The sequence below is a fragment of the Aristolochia californica genome, unplaced genomic scaffold (genome assembly GCF_029961685.1).
Source record: "Aristolochia californica isolate CCGP_79_NKW_82.1479 unplaced genomic scaffold, dmAriCali1.0.hap1 SCAF_13, whole genome shotgun sequence".
Lineage (NCBI taxonomy): Eukaryota > Viridiplantae > Streptophyta > Magnoliopsida > Piperales > Aristolochiaceae > Aristolochia > Aristolochia californica.
In genome coordinates this window covers 6189288-6215546 of record NW_027181804.1, presented here as the reverse complement: position 1 = coordinate 6215546, position 26259 = coordinate 6189288, and the positions used below count along the sequence as shown (strand labels likewise).

The following is a 26259-nucleotide window of genomic DNA, read 5'->3' as shown; positions in this document are numbered from 1 at the left end:
ATGGAGAAAAAGGGAAAAAAACCCATTTGGAGAAAACTGGAGGAAAACGGGTTATGGAATTGATTCTTCCTTGCCCTCCCCCTGAAGCTCTATTTATAGATTTATGAAACTACTATATTACAATAATACCCCTGAACTTAAGGTTTAGGGTTTTAACCCTGGAACTTTAACATAATTACATGAATGTCTTCTCTATGAGATGACCCTTTATTTACCATCCTGCCATCCAATGTATATGGGCCTATGGGCCTTATCCTTGAGCCCATCTTCTATTTCTCTTGGATCTATGGGTCTTCCTTGGTCTTATGGGCTTGGGTCCATCTTCTTATACACTTTAATATGTGAGTCTTCTTTGGTCGTGTGGGCTTGGGCCCTGTCTTCCAACAGTAGCTATAGTGGAGTTTCAGAAAATCCCTCTGTGAGTTTAAACTTGCATAGCCTAGTTTAGGTATTGTAAAATCCCCTTGTCCATCTAGGCTTGTGTAGCCTAGCATATCAGTTGTAAAATTTTTTTGTGGGCATTACTATAATTGGACTTGGTGGCCTTTGATTGTAAGTATCGTTGAGCTGTCATTTAATGGATATAGCAACCTGAGTTTGGGTTATGAACCATTACAAACAACAGTGTCTTTTTGTCCCTTACTTGTTTGCAATGTACTTGGCTTTATATCAATCTAGCAAACAGAATTTTATATAAGAGAAGAATAAGACAAGCCTCAATTGAAAAGAAGTTTAAAATTGGCAACAGAGTACACAAACCTATTCAGCACACACACACACACACCCCCCCCCTTTTCAAGATTTGTACGGTATGGCACCTAATGATCCCCATGATGACCAAACCCCTCCAATGAAAGATAAACCGAGTACAAAAGGTTGGCTGGAAAACTCATTTTTGCAACTATTACAGGATCAGATGTATCCTTTAAAGGGGAGTTGTAAGCCAGTTTATGGAGAACCAAGGAAAGTACACTTTGAAGCAACAAAAAGAATCTTAAAGTACCTAAAGAGAACTCCTAGCCAAGGTGAATAGGAAGTCAATTATAGGTTATGTACCTTCATTGGAGGTAACTTAATTAGCTAGAAGAGGAAGAAGTAGATTGTAGTTTCTCATTCCAGTGAGGCTGAATACTGGATAATAGTTCACATCATGAGTCATGTGGATCTAGTCCATACTGGTTGAATTTGGATTTGAGATGAAGGATCTAATGTTTATGGGGAGTGGCAATCAAGTGGTAATCTCCTTTGCTAATAATTCTGTTTTTCATGAAAAGACAAAACACATAGAAGTGAATTGTCACTTTATACAAGATTTTTTATGAGTCAAAGATATGTTAAATCAGCTGACTAACTTGAAGACATCTTCACCAAGTTTCCTAGAAGACATGTATTTCTTGGATTTTGAAACAAATTAGGGTTTTATGATATCTATACTCCAACATGAGGGGGAGTGTCGGAAGATATAAGGGTACTAAGGTCATTTGACACATTGTGGTCCCTCCTTTGTAAATATGGTCAAATAAATATGTATAGATCAGATATATACTTTAGTAGAGATTAGCAATCTTTTTCTGTTCAGTTTTATCAGTTTAATATTGCATGTACATGAGAGGGGTCTTTAGGGTATTTCTTTAATTATCACTTGAACCCGCCAATAGAAAGAAGATTAGAGAGTTCATTGGCTCTCTAACACACTGCCTATCTTATAGCAACCACTCTCTCGTTTTCCATTCGTCTTCTCTCCTCCACCCTTTTCACTCACTAAATTGAAACACATTGGGTTTCTACAAGAAATATCAAACTGATTTTTATTTCACCATGAAATTGAGAAGTACATCACAAGCTTTTACTTTGTGTTTCAGAAGATACACCCAGGTTAACTACCTAAAATCATCAAAGAACGATACAGAATACTTGAACCCAAAGACACTAGGTGCCTTACAAAAGCCCCGTGCATCCAAATGAACTAGTGAAAATAGAGATTAGCTCCTCTTATTGACTCTTCTTGGAAATAAAAAAGCAATGATGTTTTACCAGTTCATTGGAATCACATTCAAAGGATAATAAAGATAAATTCAACAAAGAATAGAGCTGGTGAAGCTTAGTGGACGAAGAATGACCAAGCTGAACATGTCAAAGAGATGAAGACGTTGAACTCTTCAATGTTATGGGGATATGTTCAGCAGCTACTCCTTGAAGGAAGTTGAAGCACCCTCACTCATAACCTCCTCCAATCATTTTCTTCGTCTTGAGATCCTGAAACACAAAACAATGTTATAATACAATTTAAGTTTTTAATGGTCTGACTAACTTAAAGTAGATTGACAAGGAATTTAAGAGTATATATCGATGAAAGAAATATAGAAAGTGTGGCATGGACCGCTCCACCAATCCATGAAAAGTACCCATCAATACAACAAAAGAAATAGATAAAGACTGCGCAAGAGAGGAAAACATTTAACTTATCGCCTGTCATGTGGGCAAACACTGTAGAGTTTTTTACCCGTTTACTAGCAGGAGATGCATTGCATGTTGACAAAACTGAATGTGCCAAAGTGGTATTAACATGGAAAAATAGCAGGAGATGCATTGCATGTTGACAAAACTGAATGTGCCAAAGTGGTATTAACATGGAAAAATAGCAGGAGATGCATTGCATGTTGACAAAACTGAATGTGCCAAGGTCGTATTAACATGGAAAAAGAGCTCAGCTGAGTCAATGACGAGGCTGCTTCTGAAAACGTCTCAAATTTATGAGGAGATATGTCTGTATACGAGATATGCATGAAAGTTTCTGAAAACGGTAACCTCTGATGTATCACCCTTCATTCACAACGAGACCCAAAATACTCTAACAGAAGACCCACAAACCATATAAAAAGGCCAGGAGTTCAGCTGCAAACAAATCACAGTGCCCCAAACAACTATCTTTACGTCATCCCTTTCCCAAGGTATCTGGCCTTTGATGGGCAGGCCCAACTTACCTATTGATGTCGCTCATATAAGTGTTCTTAAACATGTCCATTTCTACTTTTGTCTTTCCTACTATAACGATGGTTCAACTCAAGTCTACTCCAATCAGTCATGCTCATCTTCTAATAGATGATGCTTCGCAAATGACCAATTCTACTTAAACTGTTCATGCAGCTGCTTTATAGAATTCTGACTTTAATCCTTTTCTTCGTGTATATTACATCTCTCTCAGACTAACATATCATCAACTTATTATGGCTCCAAAATAACACTTTGTGAGGCTTAAGGTGTCAATGCCTTACACAAGAAAAACATAAAGGTTTTCTGTTCCGAAGACGCCTAGAAGGCAGTATATACATATTAAATAGTTTCATTGTGGACGTTGAGAGAACAGAACTTATCTATGTAAATTTTTTAATTAGATGATTGAGCCACTTCCAATGAGGCATAAGTATAATAAACAAATATCAACCATCAACTTGACAATGAGCATCTATGGGCAGGTTTTGCAAAGGTGCTACGTCATTTTTGAAACTACGTACCTTTATCTGTGTCAACTCAATTCATTTTGGACAACAGCCTCAGATAGAGGTAGGAGCTAGAATCAGTATCAACTGTCCCTGAGAATGTTCTCTTGGAAATGACAAAGGCGTTCTCTTGGAAATGACAAAGGCGTAAACTCTATCAGGAAGAGAAGAGATAATTTTTTTGTGAAATAGTAAGACAACAGGTAATGTATGATCATGAAATAAAATAATAAAAGTAACAGTAGTAGTGGTAGTATTAATTGCAGTAATTGCAGTAATAGTAATAAATAACGACAATTCTAATGAACACACAGATGACAAAAGGTATCTAATTTGGCCGGCCAGTCGAATACACAAGTTTTCTCAAGCTGATACAGGGGTTTCAGATTTCCATTTTGGAATAGACTGGCGCATACAACATGATTCGCATTCAAACCGTGAAATCACTAAGCGCCTAGTGCTTTCTAAATTTTTTACCAACAGATTCATGTTCAAATTTATTCTTCTTCCTCAAGGCTGTTTCTAAGTTATGATTATGTCATTTTTCTCTTTATTTTCCTCATAGCAGTTGATCATTTTTCATCCTTTGATTACAGATCAATGTGAAATTGATCCCAGAACTGACTCTGAATCTTCTTAGATGACAATATGCCGATGATAATGCTTTTTTAGCATAGGGTATCCACAAAACAAGAAGAAAGTACTGAAAAACTTATGCCTGGATCTAGAAATTTATGCAAATTGTCTTTGTAGGAAGTCAGCCTCCCATAACTTGTTCAAAAAATTTCCTGAGTGCTGGCAAAAGAAAGTTATGATTGCATTAGCTCTAGAGTAAATAAATAATAACAGAGCATTCATTAAGAACATTAAGATAACAGTAGCAAAACATTAAAAGCAAAACAAAGCCGTCTTAACAAATATTAAGAAAGATAACTCAACTCGATATCACAGTTAAGAAGAGAAAAAAATACGTGCTCATACATGTATAATAGTAGCTAGTCCGACCTTCATATACCTTTTTTTTGGATGTTGAACCCATACCCTAGTGAGACTTGAATCCTAGACCTCACACTAGAAATCCTCCCACGTGGCCATTGAGCCAACTATGAAAAAACAAAAACCCCAATTTTGGTTTTCTGATCAGCTAAAACTAGTTTGTGTAGCTTATAATAGACACCTTAACTGGACCCACTTGATTTTAGTGATTGGCCATGATAATTATTTAAGATATTGAACTATTAAGACAAGATAGAAAGTAAGACAAATAGGAAATTCTGGGTCTTCTAATTTTTTTTTATTTTTTATGAAGGATGATTTTATTAAAAGAAATGGAGAAAAAAGGGGGAGCTAACCCCTAACAACAAGACATTGCAAGGAAGCTCCCTGCTTGGCCAAACAATTCTGGGTCTTCTAATTATCACGTCTACTTTAAAAAATCAGATGGAAAAAACTGACACAATTGTGTTGTGACACAGAATCAGAGTGACTAGGTCTACAGATACACATAGCATAATGTCCTAAAAAATGATCTATGGATGGCCTTTTATTCTACACATTGTCTATGGGTGGCATCCGTCTACAGACTCAATGAAGTACAATCTCCTTCAGCATCATTATAGTTGAAACAAAGATCATCAACATGCATACCTCTTCCCACCATCAAAATGCCTTTAATCTGCTTTGCAAGAAGCATGAGCACTGCGAGACAAAAGACTACTGGAGCAATTTGTCTGGCATTATAACCTGATGTTGAAGAACTGGCTCAAGAAAAGTATGAAGATGAGAGCACCTCATAATCAGTCATGTACATGCAAAAAGAAAGAAGAAGACCATTCAAATTAAACAAAACTGAATTTCCTACTTTAATCTCCAGTTACTATAACAAAAAAAAGTCATAACAAATGGCAAAGTGTTATTCAAATTGAAAATCTTGGTGGTGTTTTTAACTTAGTTGCAAACCTCAATTAGAAAGAGTTAAAGTTGGGTACACGTCCATACCTAACAACGGTTAGGATACTTCTTCCCAACTAATAAGTATAAGATTTTCTAATACTGAATCCATGTGGGACATTTGTCTCACATATGGGCCACGCCTATGGCTCCTATTCATGGATAGTTTTAGGTGCAGGCTTGATGTAGTACATGGCTGAATCGTGGAAAGAAGAAAGTCATCCAAAACAACTGAAGATATATGAAAGGAGGAGAAGAAGAGAAAGAAGAAGACTGAAACACAAACTTTTTTTATTTCTAGAAAGTTATTGTTTTAGGAAAGTACTCTATTTTGGTACCTCATATCAGAGGAAAGTCAGCCAGATTCTACTTTTTTTTTTTTTTTAAATGATGCTGATTTTAATTAAGGCAAAGGCTCAAGAGAGAACATTACAAGGGAGGGAAGCCTTTCCAAACATTTATTAGTTCCCTACATTGTCAACAAGTCAAAATTAGGAGAGTTTTTCTTTAGGGAAGTGTTTGATTAGCAAATTTCCTTCATTAGTAGTCAATTTAGGAAATTCATAAAGTTAGTAAGTCCAATATTTTTCTTTAGAGTGATTAGCTGGTATTCCTCCCCTTTCCTCGAACCCCTTGGTGCCATTGGGCCACTTTCCGCAACGTCAGAGACATCTCCTCCTTATTTTCTAGTTTTTGGTCTCATGTACTGAGATCAGCCAAGTCTGTGGCCGATTCTCATGCTAAAAATAGAGGTTCCCTGCTATCTCTTATTGTAACAGTAATGCTCCTCTAATTGTTTGGTTTTTATCAATAAAGCGCATCCGTTTTAAAAAAAAAGCAAGTCCAATGTCCGTAGTTCTGAGTTAGTTGCTGGAATTGTTTTCTAGCAAGTAGTTTCTAGTTAGTGTGTCACAGTTCAATTGTAATTGGGAAGTCTAGTCCTGTGCAAATTCGACCAAAGTGACGTAACCTACTTTGGCAAGGTCATGGTGGTTGTAGAGTCTATAAATAGGGAGATATACAGTAACTCTCAATCAGTTTTCAAGATCAATGAAATTTTTCTCTTTGGCTGTTAGAGCACCATTGTTTTTTTCTTTCTTTTGCTGATAATAATTTCTTAGTGGATTTTTCTCTTGTGCTTGCTACTGCTAGTTACAAAAAGAGCACCTGAAAATTCAAGTTCTTCACTTGAAAACCTGGAATTTCTTAGAGTTGAAAAGATAATCGTTCCGTATCTCATATTCCAGCCTTATCTATCAAAAATATTTCATTAGTTTTGTGGAGTTAAAACCCCTATATAGGTATTATTCTGCTACCAAATTAAAATTAGGTCCTAGCCCATCCCAAAATACTACCAAAAGTTTAAAGATTTCTTCCCAAGTAATAAGCACAAGATCTTTTGAATCCTAGATCTATGAAGGACATTCTTAACAGAAAGTCTAAATAAGAGAACTTTCCATTTTAGCTGGAAGTCTTTAAATTTCTAACTAGGATGCCTAAAAAGTGGTAATACCATATGGTTTCTTTTATTCATGCTTATTTCTAATTTAAACTTTAAAATTCTCACCTCGCAAAAGAATTGCCGAAGTTGAGGAGTCGATATGCCCAAAAGCTTTCAACTTTACTGCATTTAAATTGCACTATCATGTCACTCAGTATTTTGGTCTAAGAACCACTCACCTAACAGTGAGGCCTTCACAACAAATACTCAACCGAGGGCTGCAAGGATAACTCCCTCCAATGATTTATGTCCAATTCAAGAATATCTAGCTCCATGAAGGTTTCTGATGAAGAATATCATGATTTTGAAGAATTAACACAAGCATACCTACTGACAAAAGATATTTCCCAGGTCATTTATGTTTACAAAAAGAGGAAGAAGAAGTAAACTTTTAAAGGGAAAAAGGAATGTGGACTGGGTGATTCACTCAAGTTAGCTAACTTTCCTATTTTAGGTTCAAGTTTCCAAAATAAAAGGGCAGACGTGGATTGGGTGATTCACTCAATGGCCATGCAGGGCAGGGAGTGTGTGTATGTAAACAACACACCAAAAAAGGTCCTATAATGGAAAATCTATAAGTTGCAATTTCATATTTCAACTTTGTTGAATAGAAAGTCTAAAATAGTAGCAGCTTGTTCTAATTGGGAATTTTAACTAAAAAGAAACTTGTTGTTTTTGTTGAAAGCATCACTTAAGCAGTAACTTGCCATTTTAGTCAAAAGTTTTAAGTAGAAGTCTATTTCAATTTGTAGTTTCTTGTTTTAAGTTTGAAGTCATTGTTTATAAATTAGTGAAGCCTAAGTAAGAATTATATCCTTGTAAATTTCCTGTCCTGAATGTTAGACCTAGATTTAGTAACTACACATGGCATTAGAAGCCAGATTAAAAATCTCAAAGCAAACTGCTAAATGCCTCCAGAGGCCTCATGGCCTTTAATCACCAACTCATGAGCCCTTTGGAATCTCCTTCAACTTCTAGCAAGGAAGAGAATGCTGACGATTGAGCCTTAGCCCATGAAAGACAGCATTGATTTCCACCAAGGTCAAGCCAATATATCCATGAGGACCAGAGAAGAAGAGGATAACAGAGCCCATCTGGCCTTATAAACACGCTGCCAAATCCAGCTGTTCCAGGTCGCCATTGGAACAGACATCATTGATGTTGCCAGGCATCGGGGGTTTCCACTGAAAGTTTCTTATTTAAAAGCGTTTCTATGTCTGCTTCATATATAAAAAGGAAACAGTTTTTTCAGTATTCAACCAAATTCTGGTTTTTTGATCTCGATTGGATAAAGTTATCCTTGTGTTTTTACCTCTATTTGCCATTTTTCTTAATAGCTTCAGAAGCCGTACTTTCAATCCTTCAAATTTTATCCATCAAACTTGTGTTTTTTCTAAGTCCTTTGTAGAAATCTAGGCTACCCACATTGGTGGAAACTTTCAACTAATTCCTTAATTTTTTTACAATGTTATCAATCCTTATTTTAAAAAGCATCATGCTGTGTCAAACCAAAATTTTTGGTTATCTTAGGTCTTAACTCTTCTATAGCATCATGAAACTCCTCATGAGTAATTCTATTTTGAATTGCCTCCATCAACAAGCTCCAGCACAGAAAATAGGATTCAATAACTTCAATATTTTTTTGGACCGTTTTTCTTGATATTATGGACGTTGTTTCCACTACCTCTTGTACTTGGTTCATTGTTCTTAGATCAGCCAATTCGGCTACTGATTTGTGTGCTAAATTGGGTCCCTCTCTGCAATCTCTTGTTGTAAGGGGAGGCCTCCCTTGATGTATTCTTTTGCTTTACTTAGTAATAAAATCATCACCGTTTAAAAAAAAAAAAAATTGGGACCACACTACCTAGATTCTGAGTACAATAAATTAAAACAGTGCACCGTTAATTTAGAGTGGGTGACCTGAGTTAATTAGATACATTACTTCACAGAACTCAAATTTGATGAGTAAAATTTGAATCAAAGAAAGTAGATTTTCCGGTTTTCCAACAAAAAGGAAAATGGAAAGAAAACGATAAATTCAATCCAAGAAGTGATAAAAATCAGAATTGTATTAAATAATCAAATATTCTGCCATTCTTACAAAAGGCCCAGTGTAGGGACTTAGACTGAGCAACTTCTATAAAGCATCAGTTGGCTAAGAAGTAAAAGACTTTAATTACTAGTTATTAATACAACTTTCAGACTCAATAATTTTGATATTAATGCTTTGACAGAAACAGTAAACTGTCACTACTTTCTACTCAAAACTTTGAACTAAAACAGGAATTACAACTTATTTAGACTTCTTAACTGAGATTTTCAACTAACGAGAAATTCCTTTTTCATTTAAATGAACTAACTTGTTACCAATTATTAAGATTCTCTGTATCTTGAGACTTAAACTGGAAAGCTATCTGTTTTAACTTGACCCCCCTTCTTCTTTCATAAACATGTTTGATTTTTTTTCAAAATAAAAGATATCTTTAAATATTAGGAAAGAAAATATTAGATAATGGAACAATCAAGAAACAATAGAAACCCAATTTTCAACCATGAGAGAAGGCCAGGAAACTCATTCCTTAGCTAGTACATCAGATACATTATTAGCTGTGTTTTGCAATAATGTTCTTAGCCAACTCTTCAACATATTTGTTATTGAGAGAGGAGTGTTTCATCAGCAAAACACGAAGGCGGTAAAATAAGTTGAGGAGGAGAATTGGAAGGAAACCCCTCTTTAGCTAATGAGTCAACCACCCAATTAGCAGAGAGGAACATGAGACCAAAAATAGACTACATCAGAAGACACCCTGAATTTATAAAAACTAGACCAATGGTGCCAAAGAGGATCCTTCTTACCCGAGCACCAACTGATGATGCAGCTAGAACTGCCTTCAACATGCAGCCTCCCAAGAAAATGGCCACGATATATCCTCAAACGATGCTGCAAGACTTGAATCTCAATAGAGGTTGAATCAATGATACCAAGCAGGCCAGTAAAGGATGTTAACACCTCCCCAATGGAATTCCTGAGAATGCCCCCAAATGCAAAGGGCCCAGAGTTGCTAAAAGAAGCGCCATGAAATTGAGCTCAATAGTCCCCTCTTCGGGTGGCTTCCTTTCAGCAATCACCAGACGTTTACTCCCAAAAAGACCAGTCACTAGCTTCCAGCAATGAGAGATAGAGCCTCCCTTAATATGGTCCAAAGTACAAAGTCAAGAAATCACATGACGGGAAGTCTTGTTAGCAACAGTCTCCCAAGAGGATGAGTTCTGGTTAAAAGCTCTTTGGTTTCGCTCCTACAAGATTCCCCAAGGGATGAAGGTCAAGCATGCCTTGATCATAATCTTGCTAATCAAAGGCAAAGGAAGGCTGGAACAACTCCCGATTACACTAAAGGAGAGGGGCAGGCAAAGAGGCAACTCAAAAAGTTTGAGAAAAAAAACTCCAAATACGCAATGAGAAGCAACAATGCATGCGCATATGACCAATGCGCTCATCCACTAACTCATATAATAGACAAGACGTGTTGGGCAAAAAAAATCCCCGCCAAACCAGGTTATCTCTAGTTAAGATCTTCCCTATGCAGGACACTCTAGATGAAGAACTTAAGCTTTGAAGGTCCAGAGAAAGCCCAGACAGATGCTGCAGTAGAAGGAGAGAAAGGAGTACCCACGACCAACATCTCATATCTCATAACAAGAAACAACAGTGCAGGTGCCATCAGCCAAAGGGCACCAAATCAATTTATCTGACTAAGAAGCCCTGAGATAGACCTGATCAAGTGCCTAATCAAGTTGCAAATTGCAATAGCTTCTGAATCATTAAAGGACTACTAAAGTGGAGACTCCGTTCCACATTTTGAAGACTACCCTGGTGAAGAAAGTCCAACAAGCAAGCATTATGATTTCTGGCCAGGCTATAAAGCCGAGGGAAAGGCTTTTAAGTGGAGAGTCAAGAATCCAGAGATCGGCCCAGAAATTAATCTTCTCCCCATTGCCAGACGAGGAACGTGAGTAAAAGGAGAAGAAATGAAAATTACCGAGAATGTACCTTCAGATAACTGACAAACGGCCCGTCAAGCAATCTCCAAGTCTCCACTCAGCACAAGAAGAGTCTATTTTCTTAGTAACAAATGAGCACCACAAAAGGTGCGTGGAGACATTGAGACGCTTACACCACTTGATGAGAAAAGCCTGTTTGTTTCCTTAATTCGTCAAATTCCTAAATCATCAGCCTTCTTGGGTTTACAAATATCCAAACACTTAAACAGGTGATGTTTATGTCCATCTGATGAACCTTTCCAGTGGAAATTTCGCATTTACTTCTCAATACGGTTGGCAATGCTGACAAGGCAGTGGAGAAAAGACAAATAGTAGGATGACCAGCTTTAGATATGAACCAACCTTTCCAAGTAGAAAGCTGCCTTTGAAGCCTCTCAAGAATAGGATTCCAAAGAGATTTCTCTCCTCTTCCAAAATAAAGGAAGACCCAAATAAGTACTTAGAAGGGAGCCAGCAGTGTCCCATAGAGGCTACCTCTGAATGTGAGAGATTGAAGCTCAACAAAGTGGTCTTTTGCCAGTTTATTCTCCAACCTGAGGTCAATTGAAAGATATTCAACAGTCCCTTTAAACCCAAGACTTGATCCATAGTTTCTTCACAAAAAACAACTTGTGTCATAAGCAAATTGAACAATGGGACCGACATCCAGGAAAAAGAGGGTTGAGCCATTATCTCCATAGCTTTTTTGAAAAGACCAAAAATTCCCTAGCCAACAATATTGAAGAGAAGGAGAAATATAGTCTCCCTGACACAAACCTTTTGAACCATTGAAGTACCCGCAAGCACTCCCATTGATAGCACAAAGCAAATAGATGATGAATTACAACTCCTAATCCAATGCCTCTACTTGTTCCCAAAGCCAAGTGAGATAGCATAGAGTTAAGGTAATTCCAGCAAACTCTATCAAAAGCCTTCTCAAAATCAACTTTTAGCAAAATTCTTGTGCAATCTCCTATCATGAAGCAAGCGACAACTTCATGAACTACCATTGCAGCATCGAAAATGTACCACCCTTTCATAAATGTACCATTGTTGCAAAGGGGGTAGGTGGAGCTTGGGCTGGTGTAGGCGCGCCTGTGGACGTTGTCAGCAGTAAGAACTTTCCCCCTAAGAGTTGTCCAAACAAAAAATTTTATTTTACTTGGGGCAGAGAGCCTCCAAGCAACAACAGTGTCATGGTCAGTCTTGTCGGGCGCCCATCCACAAATATGGGCATAAGCTGAGGCAACTGAAAAAAGGCCATTCGAGAGAGAGTGGAGAGGAGTGAGCATAGAGCGTTTGTTACATTCTCCCGTAAGCCACGCCTGAAATAGAAAATCTATGCATGATTATTCCAAACGGCAGCCACTGTGGCATCTTGGAGAATAGAATTTGAGTATAGAGCTGTATTCATCCATAAGTGGGTGGTTCCCACACCAACAGTCATGCCAGAAAAGTAGCTTCCGACCGTTTCTGGTGAAGAAAGCAATGGCGTCTTTGAAGAGAGGCAGTAGGTGGGTGAGGGACTTCCATATGGGGGACAGTCAACGCTGAGATCCACCCTCGGTCCACCATAATCCTTCATGTTGAAGCTTGAAAACAACCATGGGCTTCTAGATGGATATGTGTAGTTCCAAATCCAGTTGAGTAGAAAGGCATGGTTAATCTCACTGGTAGCGCAGATGCCAAGGCCACCCAATGGACAGGGCTGACAGACGTCATTCCAGCTGACTAGGTGATAGTTGAATGAGTCTTCAGAGTCGTGCCACAAAAAAAGTTTTCTAATAGCATTGATTCTCTTGTAAACAGAGGTGGGGCAGCGCATAAAGGACAGTTGATAGTTAGGCAGACCGGCGAGGCAGGATTTCAAGAGGGTAAGTCGTCCAGCGGTGGAGAGCAGCTTGTCACGCCACGTAGTTAGGTGTTTTTCGAACTGTCAAATAGTGGGAGACCGAGGTATGTGGATGGGGTGGCGTCCAGAGAATAGCCAAGAAAATCAACCATACTACGCAGCGTGTCATGATCAATGTGGTATCCGATGAGTGTAGTTTTCCTCCAATTGATCGTCTGCCCCAAGGAAAGTTCAAATAATCCGAAAAGAGCCCGAAATTTCTTGATCTGGTCCATAGTGCCCACTCTCGTCGAATTCAGCGTGGCAATTTGTGGCCTTGGCCAAGTAGACAAAGGGTAGAGATACTCGGCAATGATGTTGAAAAATAAAGGAGAAAGGGAGTCACCCAGACGAAGGTAACAAGATGCCTTGAAGAAGCCGCTGACAGTGCTGTTGATGAGGATTGAATACGAGGCGAAGGATATACAACTGCAGATCCAAAGCACCACTTCTGAATAGAAGATTGTCAAGGAGATTCTAGTTTGCTCTGTCAAAGGCTTTCTCAAAATCCAATTTGAGGGCAAAGCGGGGGAGAATAAAGGTTTTGAATTAGTGGAGGATTTCATGACTAGACATAGCCGAGTCCAAGACGTTTCAACCTTTGATGAATGCACTTTGCCCATGGTGGATGACTAATGGGAGCACGGTCTTAAACCAATTCACAAGAATGCGAGCTATGATTTTGTAGGTGCTGGTTGTTAGGCTGATAGGTCAGAAATCCAAGGGCTGCTCCACATTGATCTTCTTGGGTATGAGGGATATGAAGAAGGCCCCAATGCCTCAGTGATAGACGTCGTGGACCATAGCAGTGACATCTTCGGCGATGGTGGGCCAGCAATGACGATAAAATTCTCTATTGTAGCATTCAAGGCTGGGGCCCCGATCAAGGGGGAGACCAAGTGTGGCCTTTTTGATTTCCCGAGTAGAGAACGTGAACTCAATCAGACCAACAGCGACGGGAGGGATTCTAGCAAGGCTAATGTTCCGAATTGAGGGACGGGAGGGACAATTATCAGTGTATAGGCCTGCAAAAAGGAAACTAAAGAGTTAGTTATGGAGGCCTGGTCCAAGGTGGCTTCACCATCAAGGCAAAGGGAGGTGATACTATTGGCTCGACGCCTGGCAAAGGCAACAACATGAAAGAACATTGTGTTGGCGTCACCATCCGAAAGCCATTTAAAGCGAGCACACTGCTTTCAATAGACAAGGTCATTGTGGGCATAAGTTTGAAGCTGGTGTTGGAGGGCAAAGAGCCGGTTGACTTCATTTGGAGAGAGACCCAGGCTTCTTTAGTTTCGTCAATTATGGCAAGCTGACCGTGGAAGGACCTTTGGTCGTCAGGATGCTGAGATCGGCATCTTAGGGACCAAGACTTGAGGTGAGGCTTGAGCAGCTTAAATTTCTGGGGTAGGGACCAGCCTTTGGGATTGGGAACGTTGAAGCTATTCCAGCCATTGGTGAAGGCTAAATTGAAGCTGCTGTCATTCAACCAAGAATTATCAAACCGAAAGGGGGAGGGCCCCCAATGAGTATTCACCAGAATTGGCCAGTGATAAAAAAAGGTGAAGTCAAGAACCTTTCCTGACACGTTTTCATAAAGGTGGAGCCATTCATCATTGGAGAGAAATAGGTTGAATTGTTACTCCAAGTGAAAGCCTTTCCGGAGAGTGCAATCTCCTCCAGTGCACAATAACCAATGAAATCGGCGAATAGCTTCATGGATGTCAAAATCCTATAGGATGGCGGGGTTTTTTCATGGTAGAAGCAAGTGGCATTAAAATCACCAACAATGAGAAGGGGGAGTTGCCAGAGATCGCACGCCGTGAGTAGATCATCTGATAAAGATTGGCACTCATGGTACCGAGTTGGACTGTAGACACCAATGAGGCACCAGACATAACCAATGGTACAATCACAGATTTGGCATCCAATTTCAGCCATCCGAAGTCTAGGGTTGGCTAGAGGTCCCGAATTATGTTGCAATTTGACAAAGAAGTATCAGTTTCTCGAATGATGACAACATTAGCCTTGGAGGAGGAGAGGAGGGAACGAATAGTGGCACGTCGCCTAATAGAGCCAATTCCCTGCATTTAGTCCCTCTTTTTTTGGACTTCGGGGTGGCATGGGTCACCAAGAAGACACCTAGAGTAAACAATCCCCATAATTTTAGCCAATTCCATTATTTGATCCCAAGTTTCAGGATCAAATTTGTGTTTCTCCAATTGCAATGCCTCAACAAAACGTTGGGAATGTTCCCCAGGTTTTGGGAATATGTAACCACCAGATTCTGGGTTTTTGGGATACTTGTTTCGAGCACTAGGTTCGCTTTGTAGGAGTTGTCTGGGCTGGGTCTGATTCCACCTTTGATAAGTGGTGATAAGAAGAGAAGAGAGATTCAAAGGTCTTGGGGGAGGTTGGTGCCGAGTTTCCGAGTTGGATTCAGAATCAGAAGGATATTGGACAATGGTGTTGTTGGGAGTGTCCATAGGAGGCAGAAACGGACTGGCAATTATAGGGGAAGGAAACGGGTTGGGGGAGAGACAGGTGGCAGAAAGGACGGAGTGCAAAAGAAAGAGGGTTCGAGGTTGAAGTCAAGATGGAATGGGGCTAGTTGGTGGACCTGTCTTGATAAGGTAATTGATTGTGGAGTTGACCTGTTGTTTTCAGTGTGTGTGTGTGTGTCCATAGGAGGCAGAAACGGATTGGCAATTATAGGGGAAGGAAACGGGTTGGGGCAGAGACAAGTGGCAGAAAGGACAGGGTGCAAAAGAAAGAGGGTTTGAGGTTGAAGTCAAGATGGAATGGGGCTAGTTGGTGGACCTGTCTTGATAAGGTAATTGATTGTGGAGTTGACCTGTCGTTTTTAGTGCGCGTGTGTGAGGATCAAGCTCGGGCTCACTCACTGAGTGGTGGTTCGGGTGACCCGATGAACCTAGCGAGCCTGCGATTGGGTGAGTAAGTTGATGCATCATCTCGTCGGAGAGGTGGAGTGGCGCTAAAAGATGTTGAAAGTCAGCCATGCCATCGAAGGAGATTCTGAGCCAGAATTTGGCATTGTCAATTGCGAGACAAAGAAACTAGTGACCTTAGAAAATCTGATGCAGGTTGATGAGGATGCAAGTTTCATCCAGCCGGTGCCAGTGCTCAGTGTTGTGATCCAGGGAAATGAGGGTACCGAAAATGGTAGGGATGTCTGCAAAGACTCTTGCTTGCCAAAGTTTGATAGGAAGTCCGCAGACGGATAGCTACTGTTCGAAGGAGCTGGAGGAGGCTGAATGAAGCCATTCACAAATGCTGGAAATGCCAGAATTTAGGCAAGGGTTGAGTGAAAGGGCAGGGGTTTTGTCTGAGGCTGAGCAGAGTTGGACGAGCCATCGACAAGGTTCAAGGCAAGATATGTGGGGTATATAAATGAGTTGGAGTTAGGAGGTGAACCAGCTGATTACTGTAAGTTTGTTGGCTTCAAGAGTGGTGGTGACAACGATGGATCGTCCCAGAGCAGATCGATCATCTATGAGATAACTGGAAGGGAGGGATATTGAGTTGTTGAAAGGTCCGTGCTCAGCTGGTTGGATTGGGGGATTGGTGTGTGTTGCTTGGTGGTTTGGTAATTGGTGAGTTAAGAGAGATGTTGGAGGTATGCGAGTTAATGGAGGTGGCAGGCTTTGAAGAGGGGTTGGTAAGGGCAGAAGTGGAAGGAAGGTTGGGGGTGGATTTTGTGGTCGGGGATTGGTCTGAGAAGGGGGCGGGGTGGGTGAGAATTGTGGCAGGCATTCTTGGAAAGTCCTCCAACCAAAGTCAGTGTTTGTTAGTTCGGGGATGTAAATGTGAGCCATAATGAGATTGCCGCAGTGCTGAACAACTTTACACTCTTTCAGTCCACGGAAACTGGTAACAGTGATGAAGAAGGTGAAATTTCCAGTTCATAACTCCAGTGTTCTGTTGTCTGGTGTCTGATCCAAAGTCACCTTTTCGAACTGACTGCAAAAGGTGTTGATCACAACGGTGGGAATGCATATAAAGGATCACTTTGCGCTAGTAGAGAAAAGGATGTGGACCATAGCTCCAAAAGGGTGGTGTAATTTCTCCAGTATGACTGTCGTTTTTCTGAAGGTGAAACGAAAGAACTAATAGTTTGCAAATGAGTGATTTCTCAGCAAGTTCCTTCTTGAGAATCAAAAGTTATAAGGTGCACCAAGATTCTATAATGTAATGCAATAGAAGTCCATCAGCACATTCTTAACATCATATGCAATGAAGTGCCATATGGTTCTAAAGAACTCATCGTTAAAGCCATCAAGGCCTAGAAACTTGTCCAGTGGCATCTAAGTAACCACCATCTCTACTTCTACCAAAGAAAAAGGCTTCTCATGCCCATTAGGCTACGCAAAAAATAAAACCTTTAGAGTGATTCTCGTGGAGCATTTTTTCTAGGCATAAACTTATGTAGAAGCCTATGATCTCATTAGTAATTGTCGATCTATCAAATGTCAACTCAGCTCCAATTTGAAGGGAGTTGGTTTTGTAGATCGACAAGGGGCAAAAGCAATTGATTGGAAGAAACAGGTGTTACCGTCCCCTTTCTTTAACTAACGGTATCTGGCTTGTTACTTCCAAATAATTTTGTCATGATAAATTATATTCTAAAGATTGGGAGAAACAACAATTCTATCAAAAAAATTGGAAGAAGTTTGTAGTTCACCTTCCTCAAGGAGATCAAGAATCTATTTGTAGGAGAAGCGCTTCTTTTTGGACCACTGCTTTAATATGCCTTTGAGGACCTACATCTTCATGCTACAACACCAACTTTGGGACCATCCATACTAAAATCCCTCCATCAAGACTCCATCAACCAACGACAATCCCTATTCTGCAACCAGTGAACGGCTTTCTTCCCCACACACTTGATTTAGTATTGAGAAGAATAGGCCAGTGGTCTAAGACAATCTTCCCAAGGACCAAACCTGAAGCTCTATTTAAATTTGCAGCCATCCGATAGTTGCCAAGAATGAGTATAATCTGGATAAATTGGGATCGCATTGGCAATTGCTCCAGGTTAGTGATATTTTCAAAGTTGGAATTTCCTCTAATTCAAAAGCACCAATAAAATCACAAAATCCACTTGAAGTGGAGTGAAATGCATGCAGCTGGAGGAGATTTTTTTCACTACAAAAACAGATGGGATTGGACTCCTCCACAAGCAACAACAGATAGTTTCAATCCCATATAACTTGAGAAAGCTTCTCCCAGAAATCAGATCAAAGCCTGTATCTACAAGGCCCACAAACTCCACCAAAATACCAAATAGCTCTGTCCTTAAATTTGATGCTGACAGAGAAAACACCAAGTTGATTGCCTTGCTACTCAAGAATCGCCTTACCCACATAATTAGGACACCTCCAACAGATCCACGAACGCCCAATGCGAGCCTGCCAAGTTCAGGTATGTGGCTCTTCTAAACTACTCCTTGGTTCATGGCCACTTGATTCATCTAAGATTGAAACCTCTCAGCAAAATCCAGCATCTTCTCCCATGTGTCATCATGAAATTTATCTTTCTAGCTCATAATAGATTCAAGCAATGTGCATGCCTCGGACTTGCTACCTCAGTCTTTTTCTTTACTCGGCAAAGCACCCTAATAAATCCTCTTCTCTTTGGACTTTTTTTTTTGAAAAAGATGTGTAGATTAACAGAGAGAATTACAAAGAACAGAGGAGCAAATCCCTAACAACACTTCTCTGTGGACTTTCAAGTGATATTCTCTTGTTGTTGCATCTCAAAGTTATTAGCTTCAGTTTCCCCCATAGCTTCATTGAAGATACATATAGAGGGAAGTTCTCTGAAATGGAATGGTCCACTAGCATTGCCTTGAGTAGAAGAATTCTGGGTAAATGAGCTACCACAATGGGGAGACACGGAGGTTATTTATCCTATGGCAGTGAAGATCGAGGCATCAATGTTTGGTAAGAGTGAGCATGAGATCGGTGTATGTTTCTTCAGGCATAGGTATCAAAAAAGGCCGAAAGTGGGATGGTATTTGCAATTCGGTGGGAAGTTGTGCTATTAGGGATAAATTTTGAGGTATCATTCTCACCAACCCTATGTTTGGATCATCGATCTGGTAGTTTTTTGGTCAACAAATGATGAGGGTTTGATGGGGTCTTATTTGTGTGATTGAGTAATGGTGGTTCACGTGAAGAGAGGGTAGATGCAAATTGGGAGTTCATGTGCAGTCCTATTACTTTATGGACGTGGTGCCAGAAACAAGATGGTTTAATGGGAGTTAATATGGGCAGACATGGAGTTATTGTGATTGACAGGTTGAGAAAAGGTAGGAAATGGTTTTGAGGAGTCAACAAGGCCAGGCTGTAACTAACCTATTAAAATATTGTTATCTGCAACTTGCATTGAATTTCTGTCAGGTGATAGCTATAACCCTTCCTCAGAGCATCAGAAATTTGAATTTGGATTTTGAACTTCCAATCTTGAGCGACCAAATGAGCCATTGATGGGTGTCAAAACTCAGCACCTACCAAGGGTGAGCTGGTTGATCTCCCCTACATCACATTCGAATTAACTCCTAGTCGTCTTCCCTGTCGCTGCTTGCCACAAAGCCAACCTCAGGTCGGAAATAGACTGCGAAGTTTCATAGCCAAGAGAAATACTCAACATACCTCTTCTACATAATTGATGCATGATTTGGTTAATAACCAAGCAATCATCTAGCATTTCAAAAATTTCGAATCCCTCAAACAAAGTAATGAAAAACGAATAAGAACACAGCTCAACAAGAAGTGCAATGATCTTCACCCATTGTCTAAACGGCCCATTCGGGGTTCGAGTTTTTTCCACTCCATAACAAAGCTATAGGGAACTGAAGAGTTAGTAGACCATGATGATAGAAGGAGACGACAATCCTCCATTGTCTTCATGCTTGGGGGACAACACATGGATAGAGGAATAAGATAGGTCAAGTCTGGATTGAGTCAAAGAAGGCCTGACTTCTTCCAAGCTTCATGAATCAATCCTAGGATACTACCAAAGATTGGTGAGTTGGAGATCTCTTAGGAGCACCGCAAAGAGTAGATTTAATACAAACAGAAAGAGCAACCATCCGAAGCTATCAGAAGTTTGTTTGGGAATGTATAATCTTGCCAAAAGTTTGTTCTCTCAAATGAGCAATTTTGCACACCGTTCTTCTATACTGGAATGCCAAAATAAAAAACTTCAAATTCTCCATGCAAACTTCCATGCTCGTAACTTTTCCATCCTGATATTGAAGAACCATCTACAATTGGACCACAAAAAATACCTCCAATTTTCGATGGAACCCAGATAAAAGAACACTTCTCGCCATTCAAAATTGTTATTTTGACATTTCTTCTTACTCTAAAATCAATTTCATCAATCTTCATGATCGATACTTCACAGCAAAAGAAAAAATTATCACACTGTTGGAATGTCCCCTGTACTTCACCTTGGAGGCACTACAGTCCATCCCTTCTCTGGATCCTGTTCCATTACCTAATCAAACTCCCTCTGCCCTCCAGTCACTGTTGTCCTGCAACTTCACTCCACTACTTCTCCTCACTCCTCTCCCTTTCCGTCACCTCTCTCGTTCGCTCACCTCTTATTGGTCCTCTTCAACATAGGTCATTTTGAACGACATTCTTACATATTCTTAGCCAAGTCTTCAACATGGGTTGCCTCAATAATAGTATAGCTTTTTCTTCTCACTTTTATTTAAAAACAATATAGCTTTTTCACTATAGTTTAGAGAAAATGCTTCATAAAATTATTTTCCATCTCTTTCCATTTTCTTGAGTTACGATTACATTATTATCGATATCTTGGATCTTGCAAGAGCCTATCACATGGCCAAAACCATTTGATTTGATTTACTAAATGATTTAACACAAAACATAATAATGCTTACATTCAAAGTTCAAGTAAAAAAAAAACAAAAAGTTGGAACAAATTGCTTCTCTCCACTTGCCTCGCTCACGCCCCATGGTGTTTTTACCTTGAGCGAAACAATCGTTGCTTCAACCTCAAATTCAGTAATCTGGAAAGCACTATCTCTTGCACGGTGGGTATGATCTCTAGTTGGCTGCACACCAAGAAGGATTTTTGCCGCCTAGGCGAGTATCTCCCTTCATTGGAGTTGGCGTCTTCTAGCTCATATGGCGGGTCCCCAAAGAGCACCTACCATGGTTGAATGGATTCCTCCTAGTAATTGCATCAAGCTGAATTTTGACGGTAGTGCTTTGGAATGTTCGGGGGGGTTCATAAATCACAAAGATGAGACCATTCTATCCTATGCGGGCCGGTTGGTATTGCAGACTCCAACACCGTTGAAGTGACTGCCTTTTTCCATGGAGTTAAAATCTTCAAGGACCGTCCGAAAGGAAAGTTGCTCATTGAAGGGGACTCCAAAGTTGTATTCAGATGGTGCTCTAGCTCTGCCTATCCCCCTTGGCGTCATTGCCCCACCCTTTCTTCTGTTTTTGACATTGTATCTACCATTTCTTGTAGTTGGAATCACATCCCTAGTAGCTAAACTTCGGACCTCCTTACAAGCTCTCATTGTTCGAGACTGTCCCCCCCACCATGTAATTCTACTCTTTGTAGCTTTTTAATATAACTCAGCACTATTTCGAAGAAAAAAAAAAACTAAAACCATATTATCAGTCAAATTTATGCTTCTCAGCTTCAACTTATCATTCTCCCATTACAAACAATATAGGTATAAGAGTAGATAGCCACTAGAGCACATATAAACATTGGAACAATAGCAAAAAAAGAGGACACTATAGATAAAATGTTATAAAAGTTACCATGTAAAAAGAAAATAACCAAAGATTGCACTTAAAATGCAAATTTATCAATTTTAAACAACACTGGTCATCTGTGTACAGGACAATAGCGATGTCTGTCAAACTCGGACAATATAGGTATCACTAAATTCCAATTTTCTAAAAAAGAGCCCACTATCTTGTTTCCACTACTGTTTCAGAAGTAAATAATTCTCTATACTAGCAAAGATTTTACTGCTGAAGCATATGCAGTTTCCATCAGAGAAAACAGGGCAGTTGGTAAAGCAAATACAAAAGAAGTATTATATCATCCACATTTTAGAAGCTAAGCGACTCTCGGCTTGCCAAGAAACCCAAATTTTGAACACTCCATGTCTATTTTCCCAGGAACTTGCCAAGTTGCATGCCTGCAGCTGTAAGGTGCAAAACCATGGAACTTCCACAAAACTATCAATTACAAAGGTTTATCTTTCTTCAATGGCTGATCAAAGCCATGGTGGCTCCAGCAACTCCCATATTCGAGTGGAGTGCCTTGATAAATGACCAAAATTTATCAGGTACTAAGTCACCTGTTTTGCAAATTACACTTTGACAAGTGCAGTTATTAATTATCAAAAATTGCATTTAGTACTATACTATTCAATTTTTTAATGCATTTATTATGATAAAGTTTTTAAATAATATCAACAGACAAAAGTAATTTTATTTTACAATCAGTAGTTAGTTTTGTTCTATCATTCAAAATGACGCTGTCAGTCCATGTGCCAGTTCTTTTACAACCAGTAGTTAGTTTTATTCTATCATTTAAAATTACACTGCCAACTTATCTTGTCAATATCTTTTTTCCAATGTGAAAAGTTAACAGTCTAAATCCATCTACATCACTTTTTACTGAAATAATGTTCTAATCCATCTCATCAAAATTGAGTTTATTATTTAGTGACACTGTAAGTCAAACAACGGAACCACCTTCATATATAGTACATGAATGCTCCAAAACAGAAACAGATAAGAGACCTCACTTCCGTTCTGAAAAAGAAAAAAAAAAAAGGAAATTGCAAACAGAACCTATCTCCAGAACGTTCACAGTTGTTCCAATTCTACACTCAAATTTCACTTCTCACCATTCTCTCGTGACTTCCCTCATATAAGCACAATAAGAACAGATCTCATTCAACTTCTCTTTTTCATTTCTAAAAAAATAAGAACAGATCTCATTAACAGGGTTAATCATCCTTAAAAGGCAACAACTTTTGGATATGATGATTGTTGTTCCAAGAGTTTCATCAACAAACCCAACATTAACTTTGAAGTGCACAAAACAAGCATAATTCCAACAAAAAAAATCAGTCTATGAAGATATACAAGAACGAATTTTTCTGTTTGTCTGCATAATAAGAACTATGGTTTCTTAAGTACATTTTCTGTAACTGGAAAGATCATACTATGTGATCTGATGCTACCTGGCCTTCGGCAAGCATGAATCCAGGTAGTAAAGGACTCTCATTGGTTCTGTCAGAAATATGAAACTTTGGGGATGAGTGCTCAATCTGGATATTCCCCGCGCAGCACAACTCTCATCATCAATGGAATCAATCTGACATGTCTTCATCTTCATTAAAGTGGTCACCTTCTTGCCCAAGTGCGACTTTCTGCTGTCTTCCCTGGACCTCCTCATTTGGAAACCTTCCCTGTTTGGGGTTTGAAGATTCACCTGTGCTACTTGTGTGGCCCTGAATGAAGTTAAGTCAAACATACAATGAGATGGTCCAACATATATTAACTGATAGAAAATAAGTGAAAGGAACAGAGAAGTAACCAACCCACATTGAAACAACATTTTCCTTTCACCTTTAAGAGTTAAAAAAGTTGAGTTCACAAAAATAATGATAATAGTTAACAATTGAATCTCGTTCATTAAAACAGTGGCAATGTACTATATGTGCCATCTCATTTCTCACAGACGAGGAAGTAGAAAAAGAGTAAATAGAAACAGCACTCAAGGCACTACCGAGGAACAAATCCCCATGGCCTGACAGATACACTATAAACTTCTACAGGAAAGGATGACATTTCATACAAGAAGGCATAAAGAGGGAATAACTGATGACTGCTATTATTCAGACTTTAGCAAACAGCATGGCAGCAACTTTATTAGCATTAATACCTAAGAAGGAAGATGATTATAGAGAAACGGAAATGAGAGCAGGAGATGTGGAAGGGTAGGAGCGCTGCAATGAGAGAAGGTGAGAAGGCGAGGGGAGGCAAGAGGAGATCAGCTCCAGGAGGATGAGGCACAGCTGGATAACAGAGGACTACAAACCAGGAAGAAGAAGATGAGGGATAGCAGTGTTGCGATAGTAGTCCAACTGCTTAACACTGATAGAGATAGCCCCAATATCAGTGTCCACCACATTGATCACCTAATTATCCCAAAATACCAGGATGCTAACGGATTACCCATCCGCATTCAGCACTATCCAATCTAAGGATGCACAATTCCAAAGATCACAGGCAACCAAGTCAGACATATCTTGGCATTTGGTTCTTGAAGGATAATAAGATGGGGCTTCATTGAGTCTAGGAGAGTTCACACAAAAGCTTTCTTTTTGTGGGACCCAATTCCTTGAACATTCCAAGAGAAAATCATCGTTGATTACTAGCATTGATCTTCTTGACTCCTTTGGTCTCCTTAACCCCAAGGAGTTGACCTTTATAAACTACACCATAATACAAGCTAAGTCCATCATCTGAGTCCAGGTCTCATCATCATACCTATGCTTTCCTGACAGCAGCACCTCAACCAGCTGTTGGGATCTCACACCAAGGTGAGGAAAGGAAAGCCATCCTATTTCAGTCTGGTTGGTTGGACGCAGTGTGAACCTTCTGTTTTCTCCCACTAGTCGTCCTCCTGTTTGAGATTGTAGACATTTCCTATCTCATAGATTGTTCTTGGAATCATGTATCTAAGTCAGCCAGCTCCTTGGCTGACACTCTAGCAAAACAAGGGGTCTCCCTTTAATCTCTCGTTGTAATGGGAGCTCCCCTTGCCTAGCCCTTTGTAGTTTTCTTCTTTGGCTTTCTGCCTTGAATAAAATGTGCCTTTTTCAAAAACAGTACCTAAGAAGGAAAGCGCAAACATCCCCTCAGATTTTTTCGTCCATCAGCTTACTCTCAAGCACATATAAATTGCTGGCAGAAGTTTTAGCATCTAGACTAAGGAAAGTTCTTCGACACGTTATAAGTGAGCACCAAGTACTTCCCTATATGATTGGCAGAAAATTGATTCTACTTTAATATCACATTACTTTGTAGATTCTCAAAAAATAAAGGGGCAACAAGGGCTAGTAGTCAAACAAGATATGGAGAACATTTCAAGAAAAAAGATATGGAGAAGATTTTTGACAAGGTGCACAGAGATTTCCTCAAATACTCTCTTGATAAAAAATGGGTTTCAACAGCAAATAGAGAAAGTAAATCTGAAGTTCCATTGCAGATCCCTGTTTCTGAATATTAATAAATGGAACAGTTAAATTACAGTTCAAAAGCTCCCAGGAGTTGAGGCAAGGAGACCCTCTCCTCATTGCTATTCAACATAGCGGCAAAGCTCTGTGCTCCATGCTGCACTTGTGCCAAGAAAAGCGATAACAGGATATTCCTGAGCTCAACACATTAAGGATCCCCCTACTAGTATATGAGGATGACACTGTTTTTTTAAAGTAAATAAGACATGCTTAATCTGAATTTTTTACTTCAACTTTTTAAAATCATATCAGCCCAGAAAATGGACTGGAATAAATCAGGAATTTGCCCTATTAATATGCTGGAAAGCCAAGTCTAGGCTTTAGCAAGAATCTTGGACTGCAAATTATCTACCCTTCAACATTTCAAAAAAAAATTATCTACCCTCCATATACCTAGGTGTCCCTCTCTTTACACAAAGATACTCCAAGAAGCTTTTTTTTTTTTTTTTTTTTTTGAAAAAGTGAAAGGGAAATTTTATTAAAGAGGAGAGAAGATACAAGCAACTTCCCACAAGAGGTGAGGCCACCAGAAAAATTACATGAGAAGGGACTACATAAAGAATAAATTAATTAACACAAATGACAATATTCTCTAGAGTAGAACCCTCCCTGGTAAGAATGTTGGATGCCACGTTGCCACGGCAAAAGAGTGCATATACAAGTGATGGATATACACTGTGCATTGATGAATATTTCCTCCACCAAGGGAAGCACAGCCATGGAGGCTCAAACCTCTTAAAGCACCAATTGATCACCATGGAGGACCTCCCTTCCATGATTAGAGACGATCTTTTGGCTGCAATACAAGGCCCACAAAAAAAAGCTTCTGTAGTCTCTAATTCCAAGAGGGCCAGCATAAGCGAGTAGGAGATTACCATCATAATCCTGAAAAGTTCCCCAAAGCCCCAAGGACCAGGATTACCAGGAGCACTGCCAACAAAATTGAGTTTAAGAACACCTATTGGTTGGGGAGTCCAAAACTATGTGCAGTTAGGCCAGGGGCAGTAAAGAAGGCAATTTAGCCCAATTTTCCCTG

General features: G+C 39.6%; 1 protein-coding gene across 8 annotated transcripts in view; it reads right to left on the bottom strand.

Moving 5' to 3' along the window:
* Positions 1–1763: 1763 nt before the first annotated feature.
* Positions 1764–26259, bottom strand: part of LOC137947965 (protein PAF1 homolog) — a 43952-nt gene continuing 19456 nt past the window's right edge. For 2 of the 8 annotated variants that reach the window (XR_011111571.1, XR_011111577.1), the window contains exons 12-15: positions 23163–23432; positions 5148–5257; positions 3516–3629; positions 1764–2256 (exon numbers count right to left, since the gene is read on the bottom strand). Coding sequence is in view for 1 of the 8 variants with exons in the window: in XM_068793841.1 (XP_068649942.1) it covers positions 23292–23432 (141 nt within the window). In the remaining 7 variants the exon portion in view is untranslated. Of the gene's footprint in view, positions 2257–3515; positions 3655–3689; positions 4296–5147; positions 5258–5430; positions 7282–22440; positions 23433–26259 lie in introns of those variants that run through there. The other 6 variants (XR_011111572.1, XR_011111573.1, XR_011111574.1 and 3 more) reach the window with 6 other exon arrangements.